The following is a 26,446-nucleotide window of genomic DNA, read 5'->3' on the forward strand; positions in this document are numbered from 1 at the left end:
TCCAAGCCCCAGCCCCCTCTGCCATTGAGATGCAAATGGTTGCCAATTGTCGTTGGGCCCGGCACCGTCGCCGGATCCCTCCGCAGCCCGAGACCAAACTTTTGGCTCCTGGAAACTTTCGGCACGAGAAGTAGTCCCCACAGGGCCGAGCCCCGAGCCCCCGCCCTCCGCGGCCCCCCACCCCGGAGGACCCGGCTCCGACGGCGTGCCCTGGCGGGGGAGGTGCCGGCGGGTCGGGGCGCGCGGAGGGGCGCGGCCTGGCGGGGGGCAAGGGCTGCGGAGGGATCGGCGGGGGCGGGGCCGGGGCGGGGCCGGCGGGCGGAGCGCACGGGCGCCTGCACCTCACTAGTGCCTCGGCCGCGGGAGGGAGCGCAGGGGCGTGGGTGCGGGCGCGGCGCGGCGCGGGCAGCGAAGGAACCAGCCGGGGCGCAGAGCGGGGGCCGAGTGGCCACCGGAGCCCAGCGCCGCCCGCCAGCCAAGAAGGAGAGGGCCGTCGCGGGCCTCCGCCGCCCGTGGGCTCTCCCGGCGCGCGCGGGGAGCCCGAGTCCCGCCGGCCCGCGCAGGAGGCCCCCACCGGACGCGGCGGGCAGCCGGCGGGCAGGCATGCCACCGCTCCTGGCGCCCCTGCTCTGCCTGGCGCTGCTGCCCGCGCTCGGCGCACGAGGTAGGCGCCTGGCCCCGCGAGCCCGCAACTTTCCGCGCCCTCGGAAACTTTGGCGGCGCCCGACACGCGCGCCCCGGGGCGGGGTGGGAGCGGGTGGCCAGGGTGGGAAGAAAGGGGGACCGGGCGCCCCGGGGCGGGGAGGGGGTGGGAGGGAGCAACCGGGGTCTGGGGCGGAGGGCGGAGGGCTGACCCTCCCCCGCGCCGCCTGCCCAGCCGGGGTGGACTCGTGCCGCCGCTCCTGGGGCCGGGTTTGAAGTCGGGTTGGGAGCCGGGTGTGGGGCGCTGGGCGCCGGGGAGGCCCAGTCCTGGGCTCGCGCCCTCCACTAGCTGCGCGTGGGGCTCGTCCCGGGGCGGCGAACTGCCTACCACTTTTCGGTTTGAATCGAGTCGGTTTTGGTTTCCTGTTGCTTTGGGGCCATTTATCTTTCTTCTTCGTCTCTGGCCCGCGCCAGGGGCGGATGTTGGGGCGCGGAGTGTGGGGTCCGGGTGCCGCACTCGCCTTTGCCGAGCCGCGCGGCCCGGCCGAGTGCGAGGCGTGGCGGGTAGTGGGGCGCGAAGTGGGCCCGGTCTCCCCACCCAGTCGGCAGAGTTCGCGCAAAGCCGGGGACGGGGGCGCGGACCCAGGATCCGAGGGTCCCCGGGCGCCTGGCGCTCCACCCGCCAGTGCCCCCTCCGCGGGCTAGGGCGCTGCCCCTCTCCTGGCTCACAGACAGATTTTGGGGGGCCGGGCGCGGAAGACTCAGCTGCTTCTGGGGGGACTTTCACTTTGCCGGAGTTGAAGTTTGGAAAGCTGTCGGGTGTGGGGAGGGGGCGCGCATTCATTTCTCCCCTGCACGTGGAGGGGGTCCCCAGGAGTCTCTGGGGGTAACTCAGCCTCCCTAGGAGTTGCAGTAAAGAGTTACCTCCCGCTTCCAGAAGGCAGGGTTCCCCGTCCCCGTGAGGGGCCTGATTACACAGCCCTGGCGGATGGGAGGGAGGGGCTGGATGAATCAATCTCTTCTCGCTTGTGGGGTCAGACTCCTTCTAAAACGGGGCATCTTCATCTTCCCGGGGTGCGCAGGGGGCGCAGCCCCGGAGATGCCTGAGGGAGCAGGTATTGGGTGTCCTCGGAGGCGGGGCCAGGTCCCCAGGGTGCAGTCCTGGTGCCCCAGGAGGCGGCCCTGGCACGACAATGGGCTGCTCTGATTCCTCAGCGGCGGGCGCTTTGTTGGCGGGCGGGGCGGCTGGCCTTGCAGCTGTCGCATTTTCCCACGATCGGGGGAGCCAAGTGTGGCCACCCCCCAGCGCTGCCCCCTCGCAGAACGTGTTTGAACAGCAAGACAATCCTGGTGGCTGGATAGGGGCCCCAGCCCAGCCCGGCTCCCCAATGAAGACGGGGTGGGGGTGCGGAGTTTGGGATCGTGCCCAGGGCCCTCTCTGCTCTCTCCACTGCTCTCCAGGCGGCGTTTCAGGCCGCCCTGCCCCGCTCGGAGCGAGCCTGCTGCACCTGCCGGCTCCTCCCGCCCCTCATTCCAGCTTCCTGGGCAGCACATTGAAGCCCCTTGGGGTTCACGCAAGGGGTGCCTGGGAGCTGACCTCTCCTCTCGCCCCTCCCCAGGCCTGCGATGCTCCCAGCCCAGCGAGACCTGCTTGAACGGCGGGAAGTGTGAAGTGTTCCCCAACGGCATGGAGGCCTGTGTGTGAGTAGCACCTGCGCCCGCGGGACCTGTTGCTTTGTCAGCGCGGAGCCCCCTGCCTCGCGGCAGGGCCGGCGGGGACAGAACACTAGGCCATTGTCTCCTGGAGATGGCCCAGAAGGCTGGGCGCGTCACGTGCTACTTTTATTGGACAGAGTCTGGCAATTACTTAATCACCCCAGTTATGCTGTGTGTGGAGCTGGTCTGGCCCCTGGAGGGTCCAGCTCTCCTTGGTGGACCACCCGGGCTCCTGGGGTGCTAAGTGAGAGCTCGCGGTACCCCATTTCGTCCAAAAGTCCCCGCGAGACCATTGGCCTGCCAGGGCAACTGCGGGCCGTTTATTGAGCGGCCCAGCCCCCACCCTGCCAGCCCAGGAGCACCTCTGGCAGGTGAGCGCCCAGCCCGGCTCAGGCTCCTCCCGGCAGGCCGTGCCTCTCAGCAAGAAATTGACTATTTCAAAGCCAAACCCACCCTCCTGGGCCCAGCTTGCTCCTCCGGCCTCAGGTGCAGCCGGGGGATAAAAGTTGGAACTAGTGGGTGGCATCGGCCGTGCCCGTTTCTTCTGGTTTTGGGGGAGTAGGGGGGCCTATTGGAAGTGTAGTTTCTGTCCTGGCATCCGCAGCTCTAACCTGACCCCCAACCGGCTGGCCCTTCACCCTCCGAGTCCTGGGTCCCCCGCTGTGAACGGAGCATGTGTCGGGGAGGGGGGTGCCCGTCTGCCGTCTGCCCGCCTGGGAGTCCCCGTCAGCCTCGGGGATCTTTTTCTTGTGTAGCAAGTGCCCTTCAACTTGAATGCATCCCTGATGGGAATAATGAGCCGCTCGCCGGCCGGAGCGAGGCCTCCTCCCCCTGGAGGCCGCAGGGGAAGCAGCCGCCGTCCCGCCATCCATCCGGTGCGCCCTCATTCCAAGCGCCGAGGGCCCATTCCCCTGACAACCTCGGCCAGTGGCCACGCAGCCCCTCGCCGCTCCCCCTGCCCACACGGAGGCCAATTAGGCAGGCCTGTGAGCAGTTTCCTGGACAAAGGGGATTGTGTCTTTGTCAGATGCTAATGAATGCACACTACTTTTTTTTTTTTTTGCTTCTGCTTTTTTGGGGCCTTTTTTCCTCCTCCCGCAGAAGCCTCACCGACGCGTGATGCCCTAAATCTTGTTTCCCTTCATTCAGAGCCGACAGCTGGGACCCGTGGAAGTGCAGAGGCTATTGTCGGGGGAGGCGGATTAATGCTGGGTGATTAATTATGCGTGGCTTCCCAGAATGCACAGCTCCTCCCGCCAGCCTGCGCCTGCATGGGTGGGGGGGGGGGGTGTCTCGGTGCTTCTGCAGAGGGTTTGGGGCAGGCAGGAGGGTGCTGTGCTGGGCAGCGTGGGGGCCGGGTCTTCTCAGTGCCACCAGGGAGCAGGGACAGCCTGGCCTGGAGGAAGCTGAGGTCGCCCTGGGCCGACGCCCGTGCCGCGTGCTGCCTGGGCCAAAACGGGTGCCTTGGGATACGGGCTGCCGCCGCCGCTCACCGGCCTCGGGATGAGGCATCAGGGACAGAGCGATAGAGCGACATGCCCTCCTCCCCCCGAGCCTGGGCGCCTTGGGGGCCCTGCCAGCCTGAGCCAGGCCGCTGATCGGGGTGCGGGCCTTGTCTGCCCCCGGGCCTGGCGCCCCCTCCTTGGCGGGAAGCCCGCCTCGGTCTGGCCTGGCACTCGGCCGAGCTCGGCCCACAGAGACCCCATTGTGCACACCCACAGATCCACTCGGAAGCTGAGCGGAAGCTGGTCCTCAGGGGCCTCCTCTGGGCGGGGCCGTGTTGGAAGTGAAGGACCAGACCAGGGTCGGCCCCCGCCACGTCCAGGTGTGCAAGGGCCAGGTCTGGGCGCACGGTGCAGTGTGGGGGTGTCGTGGCCACTCGGGGACAGGGCCCCGCCTCCCTCTGCTTTTGAGGCCTGTGCCAGCCTGCTTGCCCCCACTCCCCACTCTTCCCCGGAGCCCCCGGCAGGGCTGCTGGTGGGAGAGAGGCCCATCCGGTCTGGCAGGGGCACTGCCCTTGTCCTCTACGGTGCCAGGGTGCAGGGCAGTGGAGCCGCCAACCTGGGCCCTCGGGAAACTCTGACTGTGCTGGTTTACGGACCGTGTGTGGGAAACAGTGGGTCATGGAGCCAGACGCGTCCGTACCTGGTGAATCATCCGTCTCCACCCCGAAGAGAGGGCCACTCCCCCCGGAGCTGCCATGAGGTGGCCCCGGGTCGGAACGAGGCGCAAATGCAGACGTCTTCCCAGGGAGTCCCAGCGCCCCTCGGCCGGTGGCCAGGAGGACGGGCCTTCCGCACGGTCCGATGGCCCTGTGTATGGTGGAGGCTGGAGGCCTGCGGGCGGCCGAGGGCCGGGCATTGCACCTCGTAGCCTAGGTACTGGGGGGGTACTGATGTGGGCTCCGCCTTTTTGTTTTTTTAAATGTATTTTTATTGGTATCAGAGAGGAATGAGGGGGAGAGAGAGAGAAGCATCACCGATGAGAGAAGCATGGATCGGCTGCCTCCCACGGGCCCCACACTGGGGATCGGGCCTGCAGCCGGGCCTGTGCCCTGAGCGGGCATCCTGAGGCCGGAGGATGACGAAGATGCTCCCCTGCTTGTGGGAAAGTCGGGGGTCACAGCAGCGGGCCGCCCCATGCCCAGAGCCCTGGGGAACGCCCGGCTGGCTGGCTGGCTGGCAGGCGGTGGCCTTTAGGTGTGGACCCTCCTGTGTTGGACGCCTGGCCCTGCTGCCCCAGCTCTGTGACCTCAGGCCGCAGGGCCAGCTGAACACAGATCCCCGTCCGGGACGAGGGTCCCACACGCTGCATCCCTCGGGGGTGGGCGAGGGCGCACGCAACAGGCCGCGGGCGGGCCCGTTTTCTCCCGCCTTCTCCTTTCGAGCAGGATCCTCCCTCTCACGTGCTGAGTTGGCTCATGAGTGAGTTTGGAGGACCTGAGAGGTGCTGCCTGGTGGGCCGGCCAGGCACGGCCTGGGGAGGGGCGCGCACAGCCGAGGGGTTAGTCGCCCGCGATGCTCCACGCAGACACGAGGGGCGCCCGCGGTGTGCTGGGCTCTGCTCCGGGCCTGGGCCCGGCGGGCTCAGGTTAACAGCCTCTGCCCGCGTGGAGTCCACTCTCTCGTGTAGGGGCAGGAGAGGCGAGCTCACGGGTGTGTGACTGTCGGTGGAGGTGAGCGCAGAGGGAGGGGCAGCCCCGGGGGACCCCGCCACCCCGCGTGGCCCCAGGGACACACCGCACAGGCGGGCGCTGGCCCCGCCTCTTCTTCCCCAGGTTCCTGCCCACTGCCCCGTCCTGCCACGCCGCCCGGGCCCTCCCTGGCCACCCCTCGAGGAAACAGAGCCGAGACCACGACTTCCCTTTAAAAGAGGGTTCGGAGGTTCAGGCAGGAAGTGGCTGGGGGGGGACGCGACTGGGCCAGCCACCTGGCTTCGAGGGACGTTCTGCGTGTCTGTCACCTGCTCTGGCTGTTTCCACTGAGTCACTGGCAGGTCCTGGCGAGGGGGGAGGACAGTGAAGGCGCATCCTCGCCCTCAGGCTGGGCCGCTGCGGGACGGGACTTACTTCCGCTGTTTCCGGGCGCCTGGGCCTCAAGGACGGCGCAGGGGTAGGAACACGTGTCCACACACGGCGTCAACTAGAAAGTCTCGCTGACTTCCCCGTCGGGGGAGGTGGCTTCCCGGGCCAGGCCCCGCCCCTGAGCGGCAGCCGACGTTCTTTCCATTGACAAGATGACGATAATGTTTTTCAGAAAGAGAAAGAAACCGCTCTTCGCAGGAAGGGGGTGGGGGCAGGGCAAGCAGTCGGCAGGGCGGAGGGAGGGGGAGCTGGGTCCGGGCCCAGGGGCGCGGTCAGGCTTCGGGGACCCAGAAGCGGGGTTGTCAGAGGAGGGGACCCGGGGAGTGACTGCTCCGCTCCCCACGTGCCAGGCCACAGCCCGAAGGCCCTCGTGCGCTGCGCCTTTGCTGGGAAGGCCGGCTGGGCCGAAGGTCCTGGCCCTCCTGGGCTGGAAGGACACCTTTCCTGTTTCATGTCTCGCCTATAAATAGTGAAAGGATGTGGCTGTTTGCAAAGGTGATTGGGCGTCTAGATTGCTTTCCTCAATAATGGGCATAGGAGCGCCACAGACGGCCGCTCCGACGGCACCATAAAACCCCTGGTGGGCGTGCTGTGCGGCGGCCTCCCACCTCTCCAGGTGGAGGCTGGCTCTGCCCTTTAATATGCCCAGTTTACAGGTGGGAATACTGAGCCCGAGCTGGGTGGGGCCCGAGGCCAGCTTGGGAGCCTCCGCCTGCCTGGGCAGGCCTGTCCTGAACTTCCCACCTTCCCGGAGGCTTTAACGAGCGGCTGGCCTGGGGCGTCCTGGCTGTGGGTCAGGATGTGTTTGGTCCTGAAGGTTCCTGGCAAGGCGGGGACTTGGCTGTCTCTAGGGGCCACCTGGAGGGTCTAGATGACGCGAGGCCAGCCTGGCTCTGGCTTGCTGTGTCCCCCTCGGACCTGCGTCTCCTCCTGGGGCCTCAGCTTCCTCCTCTGAGTGCAGGGCTTGGGTTAGGTGGCCCCGAAGCTCCCTTCCGGCTGCATCCCGGCAGGGCCCTGGGACGGACCTGCAGTGCCTGGGGTGGCGGTGGGCAGCGCTGTGGGGGCAGAGGTGCCGGGAGTCAGGCCTGGCCAGGTGGCGAGGCAGGTTCTGCCGGTCTGGGGCCAGCCCTGGCCCCTGTTCTCACCACCTGGCCTGCTGGTGGGACGCACCTGCTGGAAGCCGGCATGATTGGCAGGCGCCCTGGGGGAGGGCGGGCCAGGGGAGCGGTGCCCTTTCCTGAAGTCCCCTTCTCCTCCTGGCACCGCCCCGCCCGTCCTCACCACTGGATCTGGGGGAGGAGGGAGATGCTCACAGTGTCCTGGTGGTAAAGTACACGTATACATTTTGCCGTTTTAGCTGCTTACAGGGTACCATTCAGTGGCCATTTAGTATGTTCACAGGGGTGTGCAGCCATCACCATTGCCTACTTAGTTCCAGAACTTTCTTTATGCCAGACAGACCTTGTGCCCACCAGGCAGGCACTCCCGCCCGCCCCCCCCCCCCCCCCCCGGCTCCTGGCCCCTGGCAAGCATTCCTGCTTTCTCCCCCGGGAGCGGGTTCTGGATGGTTCTCTGGGTGGCTCACCCTCGCTGCAGCTGTAGTGGGGTCAGGGCTTCGCTCCTGCCCGCCTGTACCCGCCCAGAGCGGCAGGTACGGGACCGGCATCGAGGCCGGTGCCGGCTTGGACACGAGTCCAGAGGAGGCCGCGGTGGGGGTGGCCGGTGTCTGGAAGGCCTCCTGGGAGAATCGGTGCTCACTTCTGGCCGTGTGGCCGCCTCCCCAGCGGGCACGGAGCCTCCTGAGCGGGGCCAGTGTGTCCCTGGGTGTCAGCACCGCCGGGCTTGCCCGCTCCCTGCGTGCTCGGGCTCCCTGCCAGCGCGAGGGCAGGAGGCAGCTGGGAGCCGGGATCTGGCCCCTTACGCTCGGACATAGATGGGGCCCTCTCCACACTGCCCTCGGGCTCTGGGGGTCTCCCTGTCTCCTGCAGGCACCAGAGCGGCCTGGGGACCCTGGACGTGGTCCCTCTGGTCAGGCAGACGGGGGGATGTTAGCATCGGGCCCCTGCTCGTCCCCTGGGGTGGGGGACGTCCCCTCATCACCTGTGAGGCCCGTGGAATTCTGGGAGCAGAAACCCCTCCCCATGTCTCACCCCCGAGTGGTCCCTTCTTGCTGCGGGTCCCCCTACCCCTACCCCTGCTGCCCCTGGGACAGAAGCATTCTGGGAAATGTGGCCCCTACTCTCCTCCACGCCCCCCATGCTCAGGGGCCGGGACCAGGTTACCGTGACTTCCCAGGGGACGAGGTGAAGCGTTGCCCTCGCCCCGAGGAGAAGCGGCTGCTTGGCATGGGTGCTGCCCATCGGGTGGGTGAGGGCACCCCCAGGGGTGTGCAGCCATCACACCTCTCCTGCTAGGCCGCCCCGTCCAGAGCCCAGCCCCTTGGGCTCCTGAGCTGGGGCTGAGGGGAGCCTCCCTCCCCCTGAGAAGCAGAGACAGCCCCTGGGGCTCGGCGTTTCCTGAGAGGAGCACCCGGGATCCTGGAGGGCTCACACGCGTGGCTGTGCGTGTCCTGGCTCTGCGCTCGCTCACACGCGTGGCCGTGCGTGTCCTGGCTCTGCGCTCGCTCACACACGTGGCCGTGCGTGTCCTGGCTCTGCGCTCGCTCACACGCGTGGCCGTGCGTGTCCTGGCTCTGCGCTCGCTCACACGCGTGGCCGTGCGTGTCCTGGCTCTGCGCTCGCTCACACGCGTGGCCGTGCTTGTCCTGGCTCTGCGCTCGCTCACACGCGTGGCTGTGCGTGTCCTGGCTCCTCGCTCACACGCATGGCTGTGCGTGTCCTGGCTCCTCGCTCACGGGCCCAGGACTCACCTGTGTGGCAGGGCCTTGGGGGTCCGCTGCGGGGTTGGGGTGACTCCGACACAGCTGCCAAGCCCCGCCCAGTCTTGGCCAGGCCCAGATGCTGCTGTCCCCGAGGGGAGGCCCCGACCGCGGGCACTGAGGGCTCACCTGGCCACCTGCACGGGGCTGATGGGGACAGGTGGGGACGGGCCTCAGGGGCGCTGCTCGCCAGGGGCGGTCAGGCTGAGCCCAGGCCGGTCAGGAAGCTTCTCAGCGGCTCGGAGGAGGCTGTGACCTGCGGGCCTTGCTCCCGTGCCGGGGGGTGGGGGGGGTGGGGGGGGGAGGGGGGGTGGGGGGGGAGGGGGGGTGGGGGGGGTCTTGTGGCCTGGGTGACGGTGCTCTGAAGTGCTTGCGTTGCTGGTTCTTTTAAACTGGTCCCTGTCACCCTGTTGACGCCCCAAAGGCAGCCTCTCCGCCCAGCCCAGGCCTCCGGCAGGCAGGTCCCGTCAGAGGTCAGAGGTCAGTGGCTGGGCCCGAGGCAGGAGCTCGGCTCCTGAGTCACAGCTGAGCCACAGGCCTGCCCTGGGCCTGGGTGTGGGGCGGCGAGACCTGCTGAGGCCCGGAGTTCCTGAGCGGCTCAGGCTCAGGGTGGCCTGGAAGGTGCTGCCGCCCGCAGACACGCCCCTGCCCACGCTCCAGGCCACGCGGGGCCGGGCTGCTGGGGCCGGGCTGCTGCGGGGGACGCGGGGCGAAGGGGAGTGGCCTCCGGGAAGATCGGTCCCTGTCTGAGCTGCAGGGACAGGGACGGCCATGGCCCTGGGGCCCTGCCTCCCACCATTTCCTCTCGGTTTGGTTGCTGATGAGTGGAAACGGCAGTTACTGGAAATGAGAGCGGTTGGGGGAGAAGCCAGCGTCTGAGTGTGTGTTTCCCTGACGGCTTTTCAGTAAGAGGCACCAGCTGAGGCCTGGAGGGTGCCCAGGCCCACGGGGAACATGGGGGGGGGCGGCGCCGCACTTCCGCCCCTGGGGCCTCTGCCTCTTCCTCCTTCCACGGGAGGCCCGGTGATGTGACCACCTCTGGGCCTCCTGGGTCCACCTGAAGGCCCCCCCCTCCCCCCGTGCACGTGTGGCAGGGGCTTAGGCCTCGGTGGCGCCGGGACTGGGTTTGGCAGCTCCGGCGCTCAGCAGGCGTGTCTGGCGTGCTTACCAGCCCGGGCAGCATTGCGGGGGGCTGTGCTCTGGGCTTCCCCGTCACAGGACGCCGCTCCGCTGGCCCGGGCGGTGCTGCCGTCAATGGCACAGGCCCTGGAACCACCTGCCTCCCGTGGGTGGGGGCGTGACCTCTCTGAGCCCCCCTCCTGGGGGGACGGGGACCCCATGTGGGAAGCACCCCTCGGTGCAGAGCGCGGCCTCCCTGCGTGTTCCTCCAGCTCCGCGGCGCCTCTCAGATGATGCGGGTTCACACGGGCTATGGGAGGGAGACGGCTGGTCCCCCGAGCCCCCCTCTCCCTGTCCCCCGAGCCCCCCTCTACCCCCTGAGCCCCTTCCTGCCCACGGGCTCCTCCAGGGGCCAGGCCACTGCGGCTTGGGGGAAGGTCATGCAAGGGCACAGGGCGGGACCCCCGCTTTCCATATGGAAGTCCCCCCTCTCCCCCATAGCCCTCCACCCAGGCCAACTGGCCCAGCCTGTCCCCAGGGTGTCACATGTAGGCCCCTCCCTCATTGGGCCACCCCGGCCTGGGTGCAGGTGGCCGGACTGTCTCCCAGCATTGGCAGTGTCCCCAGGCACCTTGGGGGCTGTGCTGGGCTTGGGGTGAGATAGAGGGCGCGGTGGGGGGTCCGGGAGCCTGGTGGTCTGCCGAGCAGGGGTGGGGCTGGGGAGCGCTGGCCTGATGTGACTGGGAGAGAAGGCCAGAGGGAAAGGGGGCTGGGGACCCCAGAGGGGTGCGAGTGGCTGGCACCACCACGGAAGCCAGTGCCCCACACTGTGGCCTCCTCGGGGGCAGCCCCTGGCCGGCCCTGCCAGGGTCCCGCTGCCCAGATTCAAGGGTGTCCTGGGAGCAGGGGAGGAATGCCCAGCGGCCAGCTTGCTGTGGGCTCCGGCCCCTCGTCCCCAGTGCCAGCAGGCGGTGACAGGCGTCCAGCGCTGGTGTGACCCTCCTGCTGGCCAGAAGGGGTGCGGAGGAGCTGGGGCCCATCGGAGCCGGCGGGAGGCGCCCCAGTTCCCAGGCCTCTCACCAGGAGCTCCCCCGGCCAGGTTTTGTGTTTCAGCCGCTGTGAGGATGTGAGGACGCATTGTCTGCTCGCCTCCCGGCAGGTCCCAGGGATCAGGTGGTCCGGGGAGGGACACGGGCGCCTGCGCAGGCAGCTGCCCACCCTCGCTCTGCCCTCGGAGCTCCTGCCGGCCCTGAGCGGCCCTGGACGGCCTGTTCCCACTGTCCAGCCCCTCCCCCAACCTTGTGGACTCCCCTCGGAGTCTGGCCACCGGAGGTGTTGAGGAAGGCGAAGATGCGCCCCTGGACGTAACCTACGGGAGCCCCGTTTTCTCATCGGAAACGGGCCGGGGTGCACCTGCAGGACGTGTCCCGGCAGGACGGCTGCAAGAGCCCGACGGGAAGTGCAGGTGGGGGGCCTCCCTCTCTTCTTCCTGGGACTGCGATGAGGGGGTCCTTGGTGCCTCCCCTGAGTTCTCAGGACACTGAACCCAGCGCCAGGGCTGCCCCCGAGTGCCCGCCTCGCTCCCCCCTCCCCTGGCATCGCTCCGGAGAGCAGAGCAGAGGCCAGCACCGGCCGGGATCGGGTTGGCTTCGGCGCGGGGCTCCGCCGGCAGTTGCTGACTTAATTAATCAACTTTGGGATTAAGTCCTCCGGCCCGGCCTCGGCGCCCATCGATCCTGCGCAGCACCGGGCTCGCCTGCTGGGGGCACAGGCCCGGGCACGCCGGGGACTCTCAGGCCCGTCCGTGGGCCTCACGGGGCCGTCTGGGCTTGAGGGGTCCAGGAGAGCCCGGGGAGGACCCGCACCCCAGCCGTGTCTCCAGCGTGGGGCTCTGTCTTTGGGGAGCAGGTGGGAAACGCTTCCCCGGGGAGGGCCCGCAGGCTTTGCACCCTCCGCCCATGGGCTCCCCACCACGGGGGTCGTGGGAGCCCCTGGCCTGTGCTGCTCTGGCCGAGGCAGCTGGGCCGTGTCCGGGAAGCCGCCTGACCTCTGCCCCGGCCTTTCCGTCCCTTCGGCCGGCACGCCACTTCCCACGTCCAGGGGAGGCGCGGGGACAGTGCGGGGGCATTGTGTTCCCCGCGGTGGGAAAGCTCGCTTCCGGGGAGGGGAGGCGGCTCCGGCCCCCACACAAAGGGCTTCCCCGGAGCCAGGACGGAAGACCCGCTCTTCCTGCTCTTCCTCTTCCCAGCGGTTCAACCCCCCCCCCCCCAAGTGCAGCTTGGGAAAGAGACTCCAGGCCGGAGCCCAGAGCCCTGAGCCCTGCGAGCAGCTGTTTGGGCCAGAAAGCAGGGCCTGCAGGGCCCATGGGCGCCCTCTGCACCCCACCCCATCTCCCCCCCCCCCGCCCCCGCTCCTGCTGCCCTTCTGCTCTGAGGGCGACTGATGTTTGGGGTTGGGGTCTGTCAGCATCAGACCTGGCTGCCCCTTCTGGGGGGGGGGGCTGCCTCCCTGCCCCTCTCCTGCTCCCTGAGGCCCTCGAGCCCCCCCACCCCCCACCCCCCAGCCCCTGGCTGCCTGTGGGCGGGAAGGGAGGGGCTGGAAGCAGGAAGGGTAGGAGGTGAGCAGATCCCAGGCTCCTGGGAGCGCAGGTCACCCTCACCCGTCAGGCAGGTGAGCAGGTGTCTGGACACAGGTGTCTGCATGTGTCTGCAGGTGTGAAAGGGACCTGGGACCCTCTGCTGTGGCTCCTTGTCCCGGGGGCTTGGGGAGGGGAGGGGAGGGGCTGGGAGCAGTTCCGTGGCACCCCTCGGGTCTCAGGGCCCCCGGGGGCTTCTTCCGAGGAGCTGAGCTGTCCCGTGCTCCCGGGGGAAAAGGACCCCAAGTGGGGGGAGGCCTGGGCGGCCGGCAGAGTCCCCCAGCCCCGCCAGCCTGCCCTCAGGAGGTTGGGGGTGCTGGGATGTGGGGCCACTGGGCTGGCTCTGCCCAGGGAGGGGCTGAGGCCTTGGTCGGGGACAGAGTTGGGCTTGTTGCCCCCCCACTTCTCCGGCAGGAGCCTGGGGACCCTGGGCCTGGTGCCCCTCAGGCCTGCGCTGCCCTGGCCTGTCTCCCACAGGTGCCCCTCCTGGGCTGGCACAGGGGCAGTCTCTCCTCCCGGGCGGGGTTTCGGGAGCTCCTGGCCCAGCTGCCCAGGGGCGGGAGGCCTGCCTGGCGGGGGCCCCAGGTCCGTGCCCATCTTGGTGGTTTGGGCGGAGGCTTCAGGGCCTCAGGGGGTCTTTGCTTAGAGCCGCAAGGCAGGGCCGAGCCGTGCGCACTCCCAGCCTCACTGCGGTGGCCCCGACCTGCTGGGCTGGTTAGTGCACAGAGCAGGAGCCCAAGGACCCGACTCCTTCCTGGGCAGGAAGCCTGGGAGGGGAGGCGGTGCCGTAGGGCTTAGGGGGCGTGAGGGGTGGGAGGGGCCTCTGGCCCCCGAGTAACTGCTGTCAGGGTGGCTGGGAGGTCGAGGAGGCGGGAAGACGGGCCGAGGGGGAGGCCGTGGGGATGGCAGGTGGGTGGAGTCCCGCCGTCCAGCTACACCTGGGCAGCCCTGCTGGTGAAGGACAGGTGGCCGCTCGGCTCGGTGAGCAAGGGCCGGGACCGCGGGGCTGTCCCTCACGACGTCGGGAGACTCGGCCACTGCCCACCTTTGGGGTGGAGGCCCCGGGCCCTACAGACGTGGTCTCCGGCCAGCAAACTGCTGCTGCGGGTCCTGGGCCCAGGCAGTGCAGCCTCTGTGCCAGGAAAGCCCTCGGCCCCCACAGTGTTGCCCGCGTGGAGCTGCATGTCACCTGCCCATCGGCGGAGCCCCGCCCGGGTGCCTGGCTCAGCTGGGGAGGCTCCCACCTGGCGGGGGGCAGGGGGGGGCGCCTGGACCACACAGTCCCTGAGGGCGAGCTGAGCCTGTGGCTCCCCACTCCTTCGTGGCTCCCCCTTCCCTTGCTTGGGGTGGAGGGAGCTGTCATCTGTCCCCTGGGGGTGGCAGATGGCCGCTCAGCTCAGAAAGGAAAACAGCGCCATTTAGGATTAGTCCCGGGTGAAAGGTCGCGGCAACATCTGCCTGCGAGGCTTTCTGGGGTCGCATTTCTGCGGATGCGGAGCGCGCGGGGGAGGGGCCCACAGTGGAAACAGTGAGGCTGCAGCAAAGCGCAGCGGCTGGGGGACAGCAGGCCCCGCGGCCATTTGGCGCTGCTCTGGGCGGGCGGGCGGGCGGCTGCCGGAAGCCGTCCGAGCCCCCAGCCCCACCTGTCACTCACCTGCTGCCTGCCAGGGGATGGGGAGAAGGCGAGTGGAGGAGCAGACGCTGGAGTGACCCCCTTCAGGAGGGAGCAAGGAAGGGACAGCCATTCGAGGCCACCCAGCGTGGACAGGGCGGTTCCCAGAGGGACAGGCCGGGCCAACAGGAGGTGTGGCTCAGGTCACCCTAGGAAGCCCCGAATCCAGGCAAACATTGGGTGGGACTTCCCTCGCCAACCCCGGGCAGCTGTCCCCACAAGACACACTGACCCGCTCGGACAGGTGTCGAGGACAGAATGGCCGCCAGGGGCCGTGTGGTCGCTCCCACACACACATATATTGATTTCAGGGAGGAAGGGGAGAGAGAGAAACTTCAATGAACAGAACATCATTGACCGGCTGCCTCCTGCACGCCTCCTACTGGGGATGGAGCTCACAACCCGGGCATGTGTCCTGACTGGGAATCGAACCGTGACCTCCTGGTTCATAGGTTGGCGCTCAACCAATGAGCCACCTCCTTAGGGAAGTCTGGTCGCTGGGCGACAGGTGTCTGTCTGTCCCTGGGAAGATCAGCGTTGTGGCCAGGCTGGGAGTCAGGTGCGGAGGAGAGCGGTGCGGGGCTGGAGCCACCTGGAGCTGGAGCCTAGGGGCCAGGCAGGCACGGCCTCGGGACTGGCCCAGGACCAGACCTGCTCACCTGGCGTCCTCCCTTCCTGGCTGCACCTGGAGCCCACCCTCCGCCCCCAAGCACCTGCCTCACCTCCTGTCCCACCTCCAGGGCTGCTCCTCCCTGGTGGCCCTGCCTGACCCAGAGCTGGGGTGCGGGGGGCGGGGGGCGGCTGTGCCCCGGCCCTGCCCCAGGGCGGGCAGCATGCCTTCACGGTGCGTCCACCAGGCCTGGCGGGAGCAGAGACAATGGGCCCTCTCAGCTGCCGTTCCCCACGGAGGAGCCTCCCGCTCCCGCCCGCTGGGGTTGGCGGCCGTGCGCCCGGCTGGGAGCAGCTGCCGCCGCGTCCCCTGCCACAGGCACCTGCTCCCGCCGCCTTTGTCCACTGCCGACGCCTGACGTATTGGGCGCCTTCTCCTCCCGCCAGCCCAGCCTCATGCAGCCTGGCTGTGCTGTGCCCGAGCCAGCGGGTTCTCCCAGGCCTCTACCTTGGGGTCCCCATTCAGGACGGGGTGGCACGAGGGCCGAGAGGGGGTGTTTCCTGGGACGCTGCCCCAGGGCTCGAGGGTTCAGTCATATCTGGGCAGGGCTTTCTGGTCCATTCGGGGGACACCCAGTGTCCAGACACATCAGGGTGCTGAGCGGGGGTTGCTGTAGTGGCAGGGTCCCCGTGGTGCCCCCAGGACCAGTGACAGGCCTAGCCCACAAAATGTAGGGCACCGGGCAGCCTCCACTCCCCTTGGAGCTGGGGGGGCAGAGAGTGAGAGGGAGGCGGGACCAGGCCGCTCCCACCGCTGGGATGGGCAGTGCCCTCTGCCCAGCACCCACCGCTGCCCGCTCTGCCGGCCGCTCGGAAAGAAAAAAGAGCCTTTTCTCCCAGTGGGAGCGGTAGCCAGCGCCTCCTGACAATGGGAGGCATTGAGGGCTGGGGGAGGTGCTGCCGCTGCCCCCTCCCCCGCCCGTTCCCAGTGAGCTCAGGCCAGGGCCGTGGCCTGTAACTGGATCCACACACTGTGGGAGCCCCAGCCGCCTTCCTGGACCCGGGGAGTGAGGCTTTGGGGGAGCCCCAGCACTGGCTGCGGAGCCCCAGGATTCCCCTGGCGTCTGCCCGGCCGCCCAGGCCTGAGTGGCTCTCGGCCCTCCCACCGGGCAGCTTGTTTCTCTAAGCCAGTTGTTTGGGACTTTTGGCTTCTGGCAACAGATGGTGGGCCGGTGTGGCCATTTTGCGCCCTCCCCGTCCATCCTGCCCAAGCCGAGGCCACGGATAAAAGCCTTCAGGGGGACAGGGAGCCTGGGGGACAGGGAGCAGCCCAGCTGCCGAGAAACGCTCAGGCCCGGCCCCCACCACCCGCTGCCCTCAGGCCGGGCCTTCTCCTGGGGGGACCGCGAGGGGCGGGAGTGAGGGCTGGACAGCTGGCATTTAAATGTGGCCACAGCTCCAGGGGCGGTGCCAGGGCAGCCCCCTCCTGCTGGGCTCTGGAAGGCGGACGGTTCATGCCCAAGAGCGTTGAGCCCCTGTTTAGCCAGGGGACCCCCTGGCACCCCGCCAGCTCCCCCACCCCCGCCCCAGTGCCCAGAGCTGTGGGCGCAGCAAGGAGGCCACCTTCCCAGGCTCCGCGGGCGGCACGTTCTGCCTCAGAGGCTCTGCCTCTGGGAAGGGCAACGCCTGGCTGGTCCCAGAGCCTCCGCTGAGCCTTCCCGCCAGAGCGAGGCCCGAGGTGCCCTGGTGGGGGGGGGGGGGCGGGGGGTACGGTCCAAGCTCTAGACGCCGGGCCACCAGGTGGGGAAGGGAGGCAGGAGGCCTCTCCTGCTCACCTGCTCCCGAGGTGCCTGCAGTGTTCTGGGGGGACACAGGCCTGCCCGCCTGTCCCCGAGCTCAGGAAGGACCCCGGCACCTTCGTTTGTCCCTCTGTGAAGTGGGGGTTCCCATCCCGGCCTGTGTTGCCTGAATGTCTCTTGGGAAGACTTGATCCCAAAGGGAATGAGCCGGGTGGGGGTGGGGCGGGGCGCCAAGCTGAGCCCCAACGAGGTCCCTGGGAGGCATCTTCGTCGTGGGAAGCCCAGAGGGGGATGGGGACACGACCGAGTTCAGAGCCAACTCCGCGCGCCCCCACCCCCCACCCCCAGCGGCTCTGGCCGGTCTGCGCCCCCCTGGGGTTGCTGAGATCCAAGCCGGGTCCTGCTGAACCTCCTGGTCTCTAGCCCGTTCCCCCAGTTAACGAGGGTGAAATTCACTTAGTACCAAATTAGCTGCTTGACAGTGTACAGTTCCGTGGCATGTGGCACAGTCACCGTGTGGTGCAGTCACAGCCCTGACACGTCCACGTCCCCTGGAGGAGCCCCCGTGGTAGCCCGTCCGCCGCGCCCACTGCCCCCAGACGGGTGCCGTGTGGCGGGGCCCCCAGACGGGTGCTGGGCGGCGGGGCCCCCAGACGGGTGCCGGGCGGCGGGGTGGCCGTGGACTGACGCTCGGTGTGTCTGTCGCCCACAGCTGCAGCGAGGCCTTCGTGGGCCAGCGGTGCCAGGTGCACAGCCCCTGCCTCAGCGCCCCCTGCAGGAACGGCGGGACGTGCCACGTGCTGGACCGGGGCGGCCTGGCGGACTACACCTGCAGCTGCCGCCTGGGCTTCTCCGGGCCCCTCTGCCTGACGCCCCAAGACAACGCCTGCCTCCCCAACCCCTGCCGCAACGGCGGCACCTGCGACCTGCTCACGCTCGCCGACTACAAGTGCCTCTGTCCCCCCGGCTGGTCAGGTGAGGGAGCCGGCGGCGGCCCTCGTCCCCCCCTCCGTCCCCCCGAGGGCGGGCTGGCCTGGCCCTGCCCCGCTGCCCGGCATGTGCCGAGCTGGCAGGTGCCCAGCCCGTCCGAGTGGCCGGAGGAGGCCCTGGGCTTTCGTTGGGCCATCGGGGACTGTGATCCCCACACAGCTCCGAGCTCCACCCGAGTCCCCACTGCAGCCCTGGAGCTGGGGTTCCGCTGACTGCGCGCCCCCCTCGCTGCCTCCTGCTGCCCAGGGGCTAGGGCTCTAGGCCAGTGACGGCGAACCTTTTGAGCTCGGTGTGTCAGCATTTTGAAAAACCCTTACTTAACTCTGGTGCCGTGTCACATATAGAAACTTTTTGATATTTGCAACCTACTATAGATTTAACAAAGAAAAATCAACCAAAAAAAATGAGTTCGCCATCGCTGCCCTAGACGGAAGTTCCTGGGTGTGTGGGCTCGGAAGCTCGGACACAGGCCCCGTCAGACCTGGGTCCCTGGGCCCCGGTCCCTCGTTGACAGAAAGGGCCGCGTTGGGCGGCTGGTCCAGGGGGTTAAAGAGAAGATGCCGCTTGGCCCCTCCCAGCCCCGCACCTCCGGGTCCTGGGGGGAGGCCCGCGTGGGGGCAGGGCAGCCAGAGCGCCCCTCTTACCCGCCTCGCCCACCAGGGAAGACGTGCCAGCAGGCGGACCCGTGCGCCTCCAACCCCTGTGCCAACGGCGGCCAGTGCCTGCCCTTCGAGGCCTCCTACATCTGCCGCTGCCCGCCTGGCTTCCACGGCCCCACCTGCCGGCAGGACGTGAACGAGTGTGGCCTGAGCCCCCCGCCCTGCCGCCACGGGGGCACCTGCCTCAACGAGGTCGGCTCCTACCGCTGTGTCTGCCGCGCCACCCACACCGGCCAGCACTGCGAGCTGCCCTACGTGCCCTGCAGCCCCTCCCCCTGCCAGAACGGGGGCACCTGCCGGCCCACGGGCGACACCACGCACGAGTGCGCCTGCCTGCCAGGTACGCCGGCCGCCTCGGCCGGGGGGGGCGGGGGGGACGGGGTGACCAGGGGTTGCGCCCCAAGCGCACATCAGAAGGTGGCCCTGGGTGTGTCGTGCGCGTTGGTCTGGAGTAAGGAAGGGCGTGAGGAGCACGGCGTAGGGCCAGCCGCCACCCCAGGCCCCCACCTGCCCGTTTCTGACGGGTGGGCATTGCTGAGACTGGACAGCTGGGCCCACAACCCCCAGAGGGCCCAGGACCCCCGCAGCCCCTGGAGGAGCTCCTTGGGGAGGCCTGGCCCTGGCCGAGTCTGGCTGGGCCTCCTTGGCATTCCCTCCGAGCAGCAGGCACCGCCACTCTGGAGTCCCCTCATCTTGGGGTCCCTAGAGCCCCGTGCACGGTGCAGAACTCCCTGCTGTGGGAGCTCTCACCCGTGCAACCCGGGGCTCCCCCTGGTTCCCGGGGGTGGGGCTGGTCCTCCCTCCTGTCTCCTGGGCTCCCATGGGTGCAGTGGGGGCCCCGGCAGGCACCAGAACCCCTTCTGTCCCCCCCAGCAGGCCCGCAGCACCAGGTTATACTGGTCTTTCCATCATAGTTTATCTCGGTTGCTGGTGACATAAAAATAATAACAAAACCTTTGGTCTGTCAGCTGCAGACGGGGAGGTGGGACCCCAGCAGGGGAGTGGGTGGGGTGTGGTTCCTCGGGGCACAGCGCCCGGCTGACCCGGGGATGACCTGGGGGTGGCCCCAGCCCCCACGCCACCCGCCAGACTGGGCCCTGCAAAGAGGAAGTGTGTTCTCGGCCGTCACGCCCGGCCTCACCGCAGCGCTGCCTCTTCGTGCGGACGCCAGGCACAGGCTTCCTGCGCGCACAGGGCGCCCCGCTGCCCCCCAGCCTCCCTCCCGCCAGCCTCCCTCCCGCCAGCCTCCCTCCCGCCAGCCTCCCTCCCGCCAGCCTCGGCGGCTGCTCCTCGGTCTCTGGGGAGTGAGGGCCCAGCCCTCCGGCCAGGCCAACCCCAGGCTCTCAGTTCAGATACCTTCTTGGGGGCTGTGTGACTTCGAGCTGGGGCCTCCGTGCTGCTCCTGCCTGGGTGGGTGAGGGAGCCCTGGTCGGGGTGAGCCCAGCTCTCCAGCCCTCCAGCCCACCCACTTTAGAAGGAGATCCTTTGGGGTGTGGGGCCCTCCAACATAGCGGGAAGCAGAACATGGGCCCTGACTCTGATGTGGGGTGCTCCCCAAACCACTCTGACTTCCATTTGGCTTTTGCTCGGGGAGCTGGGGGGCGGAGGGCACTCGGTCTCTAAGGGCAGGGTGTTCAGAGGCTGGGGGGCGGGGGGGAGGCGGGGAGTTAATGGGTAACCGGCTGCAGTGTGGCTGTTGCCGGACACACCTCTCCAGGCTGGTCATTGACCGCGGGAGGTGTGTGCTTAACAGCTGACGGGCAGGGAGCCCCGCGGAGGTCGGCCCCGGGTTGGGAGGAGCTGGGCACAGCGGCTCTGGGCGCCCCTAGGACTGCCCACCTGGTCCTGCCCACACCGCTGCCCAGCTTGGAGGCCCCCATCCCCTGCGGCTCCTGTCCAGTGGGGTACCTGTGGCCCAGCGCCCCTGCACAGCGCCTGGCCTGCAGGCAGTGCCCGGCCACGGAGCCCTAGGCACTCCCGGCCACGGAAGGGTTTCTGTCGGGACCCTCAGAACGTGTGCCCATGAATCTGTCCATCCAACTGCCCTTTTTAAAATATATATATATATATGTATATATGTATATATGTATATATATATATACACACACACACCACATACATGTATGTTTTTATTGATTTCAGAGAGGAAGGGAGAGGGGGAGCGAGAGAGAGAGAAACATCAACGATGAGAGAGAATCGTGGATCGGCTGCCTCCTGCACGCCCCACACTGGGGATCAAGCCCGCAACCAGGCCTGTGCCCTGACCAGGAATTGAACTGTGACCTCCTGGTTCATAGGTGGACACTCAACCACTGAGCCACGCCAACCGGGCCCAACTGCCCTTTACAGACGGTTCCTTGGAGAGAAACGTGCTGCTTGGTCACAGGATTGGGGAGGGCAGGGATGGGGGACGGACCCCAAGGCAGCGGGTGCCGCAGGGCAAGGGCTGACCGGGCCCCGGGCGCTCTCGCCACAGGCTTCACCGGCCAGAACTGCGAGGAGAACGTCGATGACTGTCCGGGAAACAGCTGCCAGAACGGGGGCACCTGCGTGGATGGCGTGAACACCTACAACTGCCGCTGCCCGCCCGAGTGGACAGGCATGTGCCCGCGGGGCAGCGGGTGCCCCCCCCCCACCCCCCCGTCACACTGCTGCCCACGGGAGGCGGCGGTGAGGCCCGAGAGCCCGGGCCTGGCCAGGAGGACGGTGTGACCTGGGGCAGCCCCTCTGCCCATGACCAGGGTCTGAGCCGCCCCCCCCAGGGGTCAGCGTAGACGTGGGCATTGGCAGCCCGGGCCCAGGCAGCCCTGTACCAGAATCCAGTCCCCAGGTTTGAGCCCAGCTGGTTGGGTAGGACCTAGGGACACTGCCAGTTCGGAGGGCATGGCAGGCACGTGTGGGCCCCAGCGCACCTGTGTGCACAGTCAGAGCAGAGATAGAAGCCACCTGGTGCCCGTGGCAAAGGGGAAGACGTGACTCAGGCTGGCACGGAGTGGAGGAGCCCTGGAAGGCTTCCTGGTGGAGGCGGACCCTGCTGGGGCGCAGGGTCCCTGCTGGGGTGGAGGGTCTGGAAGCAGCCGCCCACCCGGCCCAACGGTCCCGGTGCCCCGCAGGTCAGTACTGCACCAAGGACATGGACGAGTGCCAGCTCATGCCCAACGCCTGCCAGAACGGCGGCACCTGCCACAACACCCAGGGCGGCTACAACTGCGTGTGCGTCAACGGCTGGACGGGCGAGGACTGCAGCGAGAACATCGACGACTGCGCCAGCGCGGCCTGCTTCCACGGCGCCACCTGCCACGACCGCGTGGCCTCCTTCTACTGCGAGTGTCCCCACGGCCGCACAGGTGAGGGCGGGTGCGGTGACACCTCCTCCGCGGGCCAGGCCTGGCGCCCACCACCTCACCCCGACGCACGGCTGGCTTTGCAGGGCCCCCAGGGAGGATGCGAAGGGGCCTTTCTGGAGTGAAGAGGGGCAGGGGGTGCCCGTGGTCAGGCCCGCTGGGGATTAACCCGCGTGCCCTGGGACACTCAGCAGGGTCACGCAGAAGCCCTGGCCAGTGTGTCCCAGTGGATAGAGCGTCGGCCTGTGGACTGAAAGGTCCCAGGTTTGATTCCGGTCAAGGGCACCTGCCCGGGTTGCAGGCTCGATCCCCAGTAGGGGGCGTGCAGGAGGCAGGCGGTCAATGGTCCTCTCGTCATGGATGTTTCTCTCTCTCCCCCTCTCCCTCTCCCTCTCCCTTCCTCTCTGAAATCAATAGAAAAATATTCTATTTACAAAAGCATTGCAGTGGGAGGCCCTTCCCCAGTGGGTCCGGGTGGGGTAGAGCGGGGGTGGGCAGTGCCCGCTGATGCCGACGCTCCGCCAGGTCTGCTGTGCCACCTCAACGACGCCTGCATCAGCAACCCCTGCAACGAGGGCTCCAACTGCGACACGAACCCCGTCAACGGCAAGGCCATCTGCACCTGCCCCTCGGGGTACATGGGGCCGGCCTGCAGCCAGGATGTGGACGAGTGCTCGCTGGGTACGTGCCGGGCAGGGCGGGGCGGGGCGGGGCGGGGCAGGCGGCGACAGGGCAGCGGGAGCTCTGCCCTCGGAGGGTCCCCGGTCTGAGGGGGGAGGCGGGCAGGTCCCTCCCAGACTGTTGGAGGCTGGGGTGCCGGGAGCAGCCCCTGACCGCGCTGCGCCCCCAGGTGCCAACCCCTGTGAGCACAAGGGCAAGTGCATCAACACGCTGGGCTCCTTCGAGTGCCGGTGCCTGCAGGGCTACACCGGCCCGCGCTGCGAGATCGACGTCAACGAGTGCGTCTCGAACCCGTGTCAGAATGACGCCACCTGCCTGGACCAGATCGGGGAGTTCCAGTGCATCTGCATGCCCGGTGCGTGGGCCGCTGGGGGAGCTGAGGGGTCCAGATGGCCCCCAGCCCCCTTGCCACCCGGGCGACAGACTAAGCCAGCATCCGGGGAGACCGAGGGAGGCCCAGCCTGCGGGGCAGAGCAGAGTGCGGGCACTGGGGGGTGGGCCCAGGCGCCCGGAGCTGCAGGTCGGGTGTGGGCGTCTCTTTCTGGGCCAGGACGTTCACGGCCCATGCTACCCCCTGCCCAGGCTACGAGGGTGTGCACTGCGAGGTGAACCGGGACGAGTGTGCCAGCAGCCCCTGCCTGCAGAACGGCCGCTGCCTGGACAAGATCAACGAGTTCCAGTGCGAGTGCCCCACAGGTGCGCCGCCCGCCCGCCCGCCCGCCTGCCGGCCGCAGGGCTGTCCCAGCCCGGCCCTCCGTGCCTCGGGGACAGGCCGAGCCCTGACGTCTCCCTGTGGTGGCCCCGCCCCAGCCCGGGCCTCATTCTGCAGGACCTGCCTGTCCTCCCCTCAGCAATGGACGGGGGCGTCCCGGCCGGGGCGCATTACCCCTTACCGTGCTGGGGGTGCTTGCAGGGGTCGCGGAGCTGGGCGGCCAGAAATGCACCTTCTTGCTGCTGGGGTTCCCTGGAGGGGAGGGCACCCGGGGACCCTGGAGGGGTTGGGTAGGAGGAGGCACCAGCCCAGCTCTGGGGGCCCCTGGCTGGCGGGGAGGGCACCATGGACACGGGGGCTCCTGGAGCCCCAGGAGGCTGAGTCTGTCCCATGGAAGCAGGTCAGAGCCTTGAGCTCCTGAGGTGCAAATCGGCCTCCCCAGACACCATGGGGAACCCCAGTCTCCCACCTGCCTGGGCTGTAGCCATGGCAACCACAGTTGCTCTGGGGAAAGCCCTTCTTTGGGGCCCCGAGAGGTGGGCCTGGGGCTGAGAGCTGCCGTGGGGAGGAGAGCGCTCTGGGTGGGGGTGCCGCGTCCCTGCGGAGCACGCGCAGGGGGCCCCTCGCGGGAACCTCCGTGTGGTCCGGGGCTCGGCCACGGGCTGTGGTGCCCGGCCATCTGCCAGCCGCCGCTGTGCCGCCGCAGGCTTCACCGGGAACCTGTGCCAGTACGACGTGGACGAGTGCGCCAGCACGCCCTGCAAGAACGGCGCCAAGTGCCTGGACGGGCCCAACACCTACAGCTGCGTGTGCACAGAAGGTGGGGCCGCTGCGGGCGCAGGGAGGGGAGGAGCGCGGCTCCAGCGGAGGGACCGTCGGAGCCGAGAGGGCAGGGGACGGGCCCTCAGCCTGGCAGCCCTCGTCCCGGGGCCGAGGGCGCAGCTCAGCGCTGACCCTGCACTGGAGGCGTCTGTCTTTTTCACGTTTTTTAAAGTATTTTTTTATTGACTTCAGAGAGGGAGCGGGAGAGAGAAACATCAATGATGAGAGAGAATCACGGATCGGCTGCCTCCTGCACGCCCCCCACTGGGGATCAAGCCTATAACCCGGGCCTGTGCCCTGACTGGGAATCGAACCGTGACCTCCTGGTTCCTAGCTCGATGCTCAACCCCTGAGCCACGCCGGCCGGGCAAGGCGTCTCTCCATAAAGGACACCTCCCCGGTCCTCCCTGCCAGGGCACCAGTGACCTGGGGTCTGGTGGCAGAGCTCGGGGCAGGGGATGGCCTGGCGCCCAGGGAGCAGCCGCCCTGAGCTCGGCCCCCGTCCTGCAGGCTACACGGGGCCCCACTGCGAGGTGGACATCGACGAGTGTGACCCCGACCCCTGCCACTACGGGTCCTGCAAGGATGGCGTGGCCGCCTTCACCTGCCTGTGCCGGCCCGGCTACACGGGCCACCACTGTGAGACCAACATCAACGAGTGCCACAGCCAGCCCTGCCGCCACGGGGGCACCTGCCAGGACCGCGACAACGCCTACCTCTGCCTCTGCCTCAAGGGGACCACAGGTGCCGGCCGGGGCTCCGTATCGGGGGGCAGGGAGGCACGGCTGTGGGGTTCAGGAGCTGACCACCACGTGCCCCTCGCCCCTCAGGACCCAACTGTGAGATCAACCTGGACGACTGTGCCAGCAACCCCTGCGACTCGGGCACGTGCCTGGACAAGATCGACGGCTATGAGTGCGCCTGCGAGCCGGGCTACACGGGTGAGCGGTCCTGGGGGTCAGGGACCCCACCTGGCTCCATCCCACAGAGCCCTGCTCATGGCCTGGCCTTGGGCTGAGGCTGTGCTCAGAGGTCAAGGTCAGCGATGGCCCTGGGCCCTCACCCAGGGCAGGACGGTGCAGGGAGCCGCCCAGGGCCCACTGTTGGGCTCCAGCGGCAACGGGGAGCCGCGGGCACCTCAGCCGGCCCAGCGGGCTGAGAACACAGCCAGGGTCCGGGGCACCGTCTGCCTCTGCCTCCACCATCTGCCCCAAGCAAGTCCTGGCTCTCGGGGCCTCAGGTGCCCCCTTAGTCAGAGGGCACAGTGCAGGCTCTGCCCCTGGGTCACTGGGAGGGGGACTTGCTCTAGTGCCGGTGAGCGCCCGGCACAGAACGTGGGCCAGGCTGGCTGGTGCCACAGGTGACACTCGTGTAAAATGCCAGCTCGGCCCAGCCACGTGGCTCAGTGGTTGAGCATCGACCTATGAACCAGGATGTCCAGTTTGATAAATACATATTAAAAAATAATAAAAATGCCGGCTCGGCCGGTGTCCCCGCGAAAAACAGGTGAGGGGTCGGTTATCATCCCCGGTTTAACGGGAGGAAACAGGCTCGGGCCAGCACCTGCTCACCAGGCCCCCTCCGCCCCCAGGGAGCATGTGCAACATCAACATCGACGAGTGCGCCGGCGGCCCCTGCCACAACGGCGGCACCTGCGAGGACGGCACCAACGCCTTCACCTGCCGCTGCCCCGAGGGCTACCACGGCCCCTCCTGCCTGTCCGAGGTCAACGAGTGCAGCAGCGACCCCTGCGCCCACGGGGCCTGCCGGGACGGCCTCAACGGGTGCGGGCACGGGCGGGGCGGGGGGCGGGGCGCGGGCGCACGTCCACGCCTCCAGTCCACGGCCGTGAGCTGTGCCCCCAGGAGGGCGGCTGTGTGGGGTCGGCAGGGGGCAGGCTGACGGCTGTGTGGGGTCGGCAGGGGGCAGGCTGAGGAGCTCCAGACGGGCCAGATGGTGGCCCCGGGCCGGGCGGGTGGGTGCTGTGACCCCGAGGACAGGTAGCTGTCTGTGCCCAGTACAGACACCTGCTCGGCCCTGGTCTGTGCGCGGCGCGTCCCCGGGCCACGTGCCGCCCTGAGCCACCTGGCCTTGCGGGCACCGTGCGGGCTCCGGGCGGGTCCTCGGGGTCCCTGAGCCTCGGTGCCCTGTGGTTCGTGAGATGTCAGAAGCGGCTGTTGTGGGTTTCCTCGGGCTCCTCGGGTCTACGAACGCCGAAGGGGCATTTTTTTTAAGTATTTTTCATTGATTTTTAGAGAAAGAGGGAGGGAGAGGGAGAGAGAGAACCAGGGATTGGCCGCCTCCTGCACGCCCCACACTGGGAATCGAGCCCGCAACCCGGGCCTGTGCGCTGACCGGGAATCGAACCCGGAACCTCTTGGTTCCTGCTCAACCACTGAGCCCCGCCGCCAGCGGGGCAGGAGCACCTTTTACTCCTCACAAGCCCCTTCGGCCACCCCTGCGCTTACGTTGAGGAGGTGCCTGAGGAACCTGAGGGCGGGGTGGGTGCCAGGAGCCACGCCTGTTAGAGGCGCAGGTGCGGTGCGGACGGTGGCCGGGGACGGGGCTGCCCGCCTGTGCAGCGC

The 26,446-nt window shown here is 68.5% G+C and overlaps 1 protein-coding gene across 1 annotated transcript in view; it reads left to right on the top strand.

Moving 5' to 3' along the window:
• Positions 1–603: 603 nt before the first annotated feature.
• NOTCH1 (notch receptor 1) overlaps positions 604–26,446 on the top strand; it is a gene marked incomplete at its 5' end in the record, with an annotated part of 44,501 nt that continues 18,658 nt past the window's right edge. The window contains 13 exons of the mRNA XM_081104297.1: positions 604–664; positions 2,262–2,343; positions 17,366–17,628; positions 18,304–18,642; positions 20,779–20,901; positions 21,416–21,649; positions 22,172–22,327; positions 22,497–22,682; positions 22,910–23,023; positions 23,746–23,859; positions 24,372–24,605; positions 24,692–24,802; positions 25,453–25,645. Coding sequence (XP_080960423.1) covers positions 604–664; positions 2,262–2,343; positions 17,366–17,628; positions 18,304–18,642; positions 20,779–20,901; positions 21,416–21,649; positions 22,172–22,327; positions 22,497–22,682; positions 22,910–23,023; positions 23,746–23,859; positions 24,372–24,605; positions 24,692–24,802; positions 25,453–25,645 — 2,210 coding nt within the window. The remainder of the gene's footprint in view (positions 665–2,261; positions 2,344–17,365; positions 17,629–18,303; positions 18,643–20,778; positions 20,902–21,415; positions 21,650–22,171; positions 22,328–22,496; positions 22,683–22,909; positions 23,024–23,745; positions 23,860–24,371; positions 24,606–24,691; positions 24,803–25,452; positions 25,646–26,446) is intronic.

Source organism: Myotis nattereri (genome assembly GCF_964212035.1).
Source record: "Myotis nattereri genome assembly, chromosome: 12".
Lineage (NCBI taxonomy): Eukaryota > Metazoa > Chordata > Mammalia > Chiroptera > Vespertilionidae > Myotis > Myotis nattereri.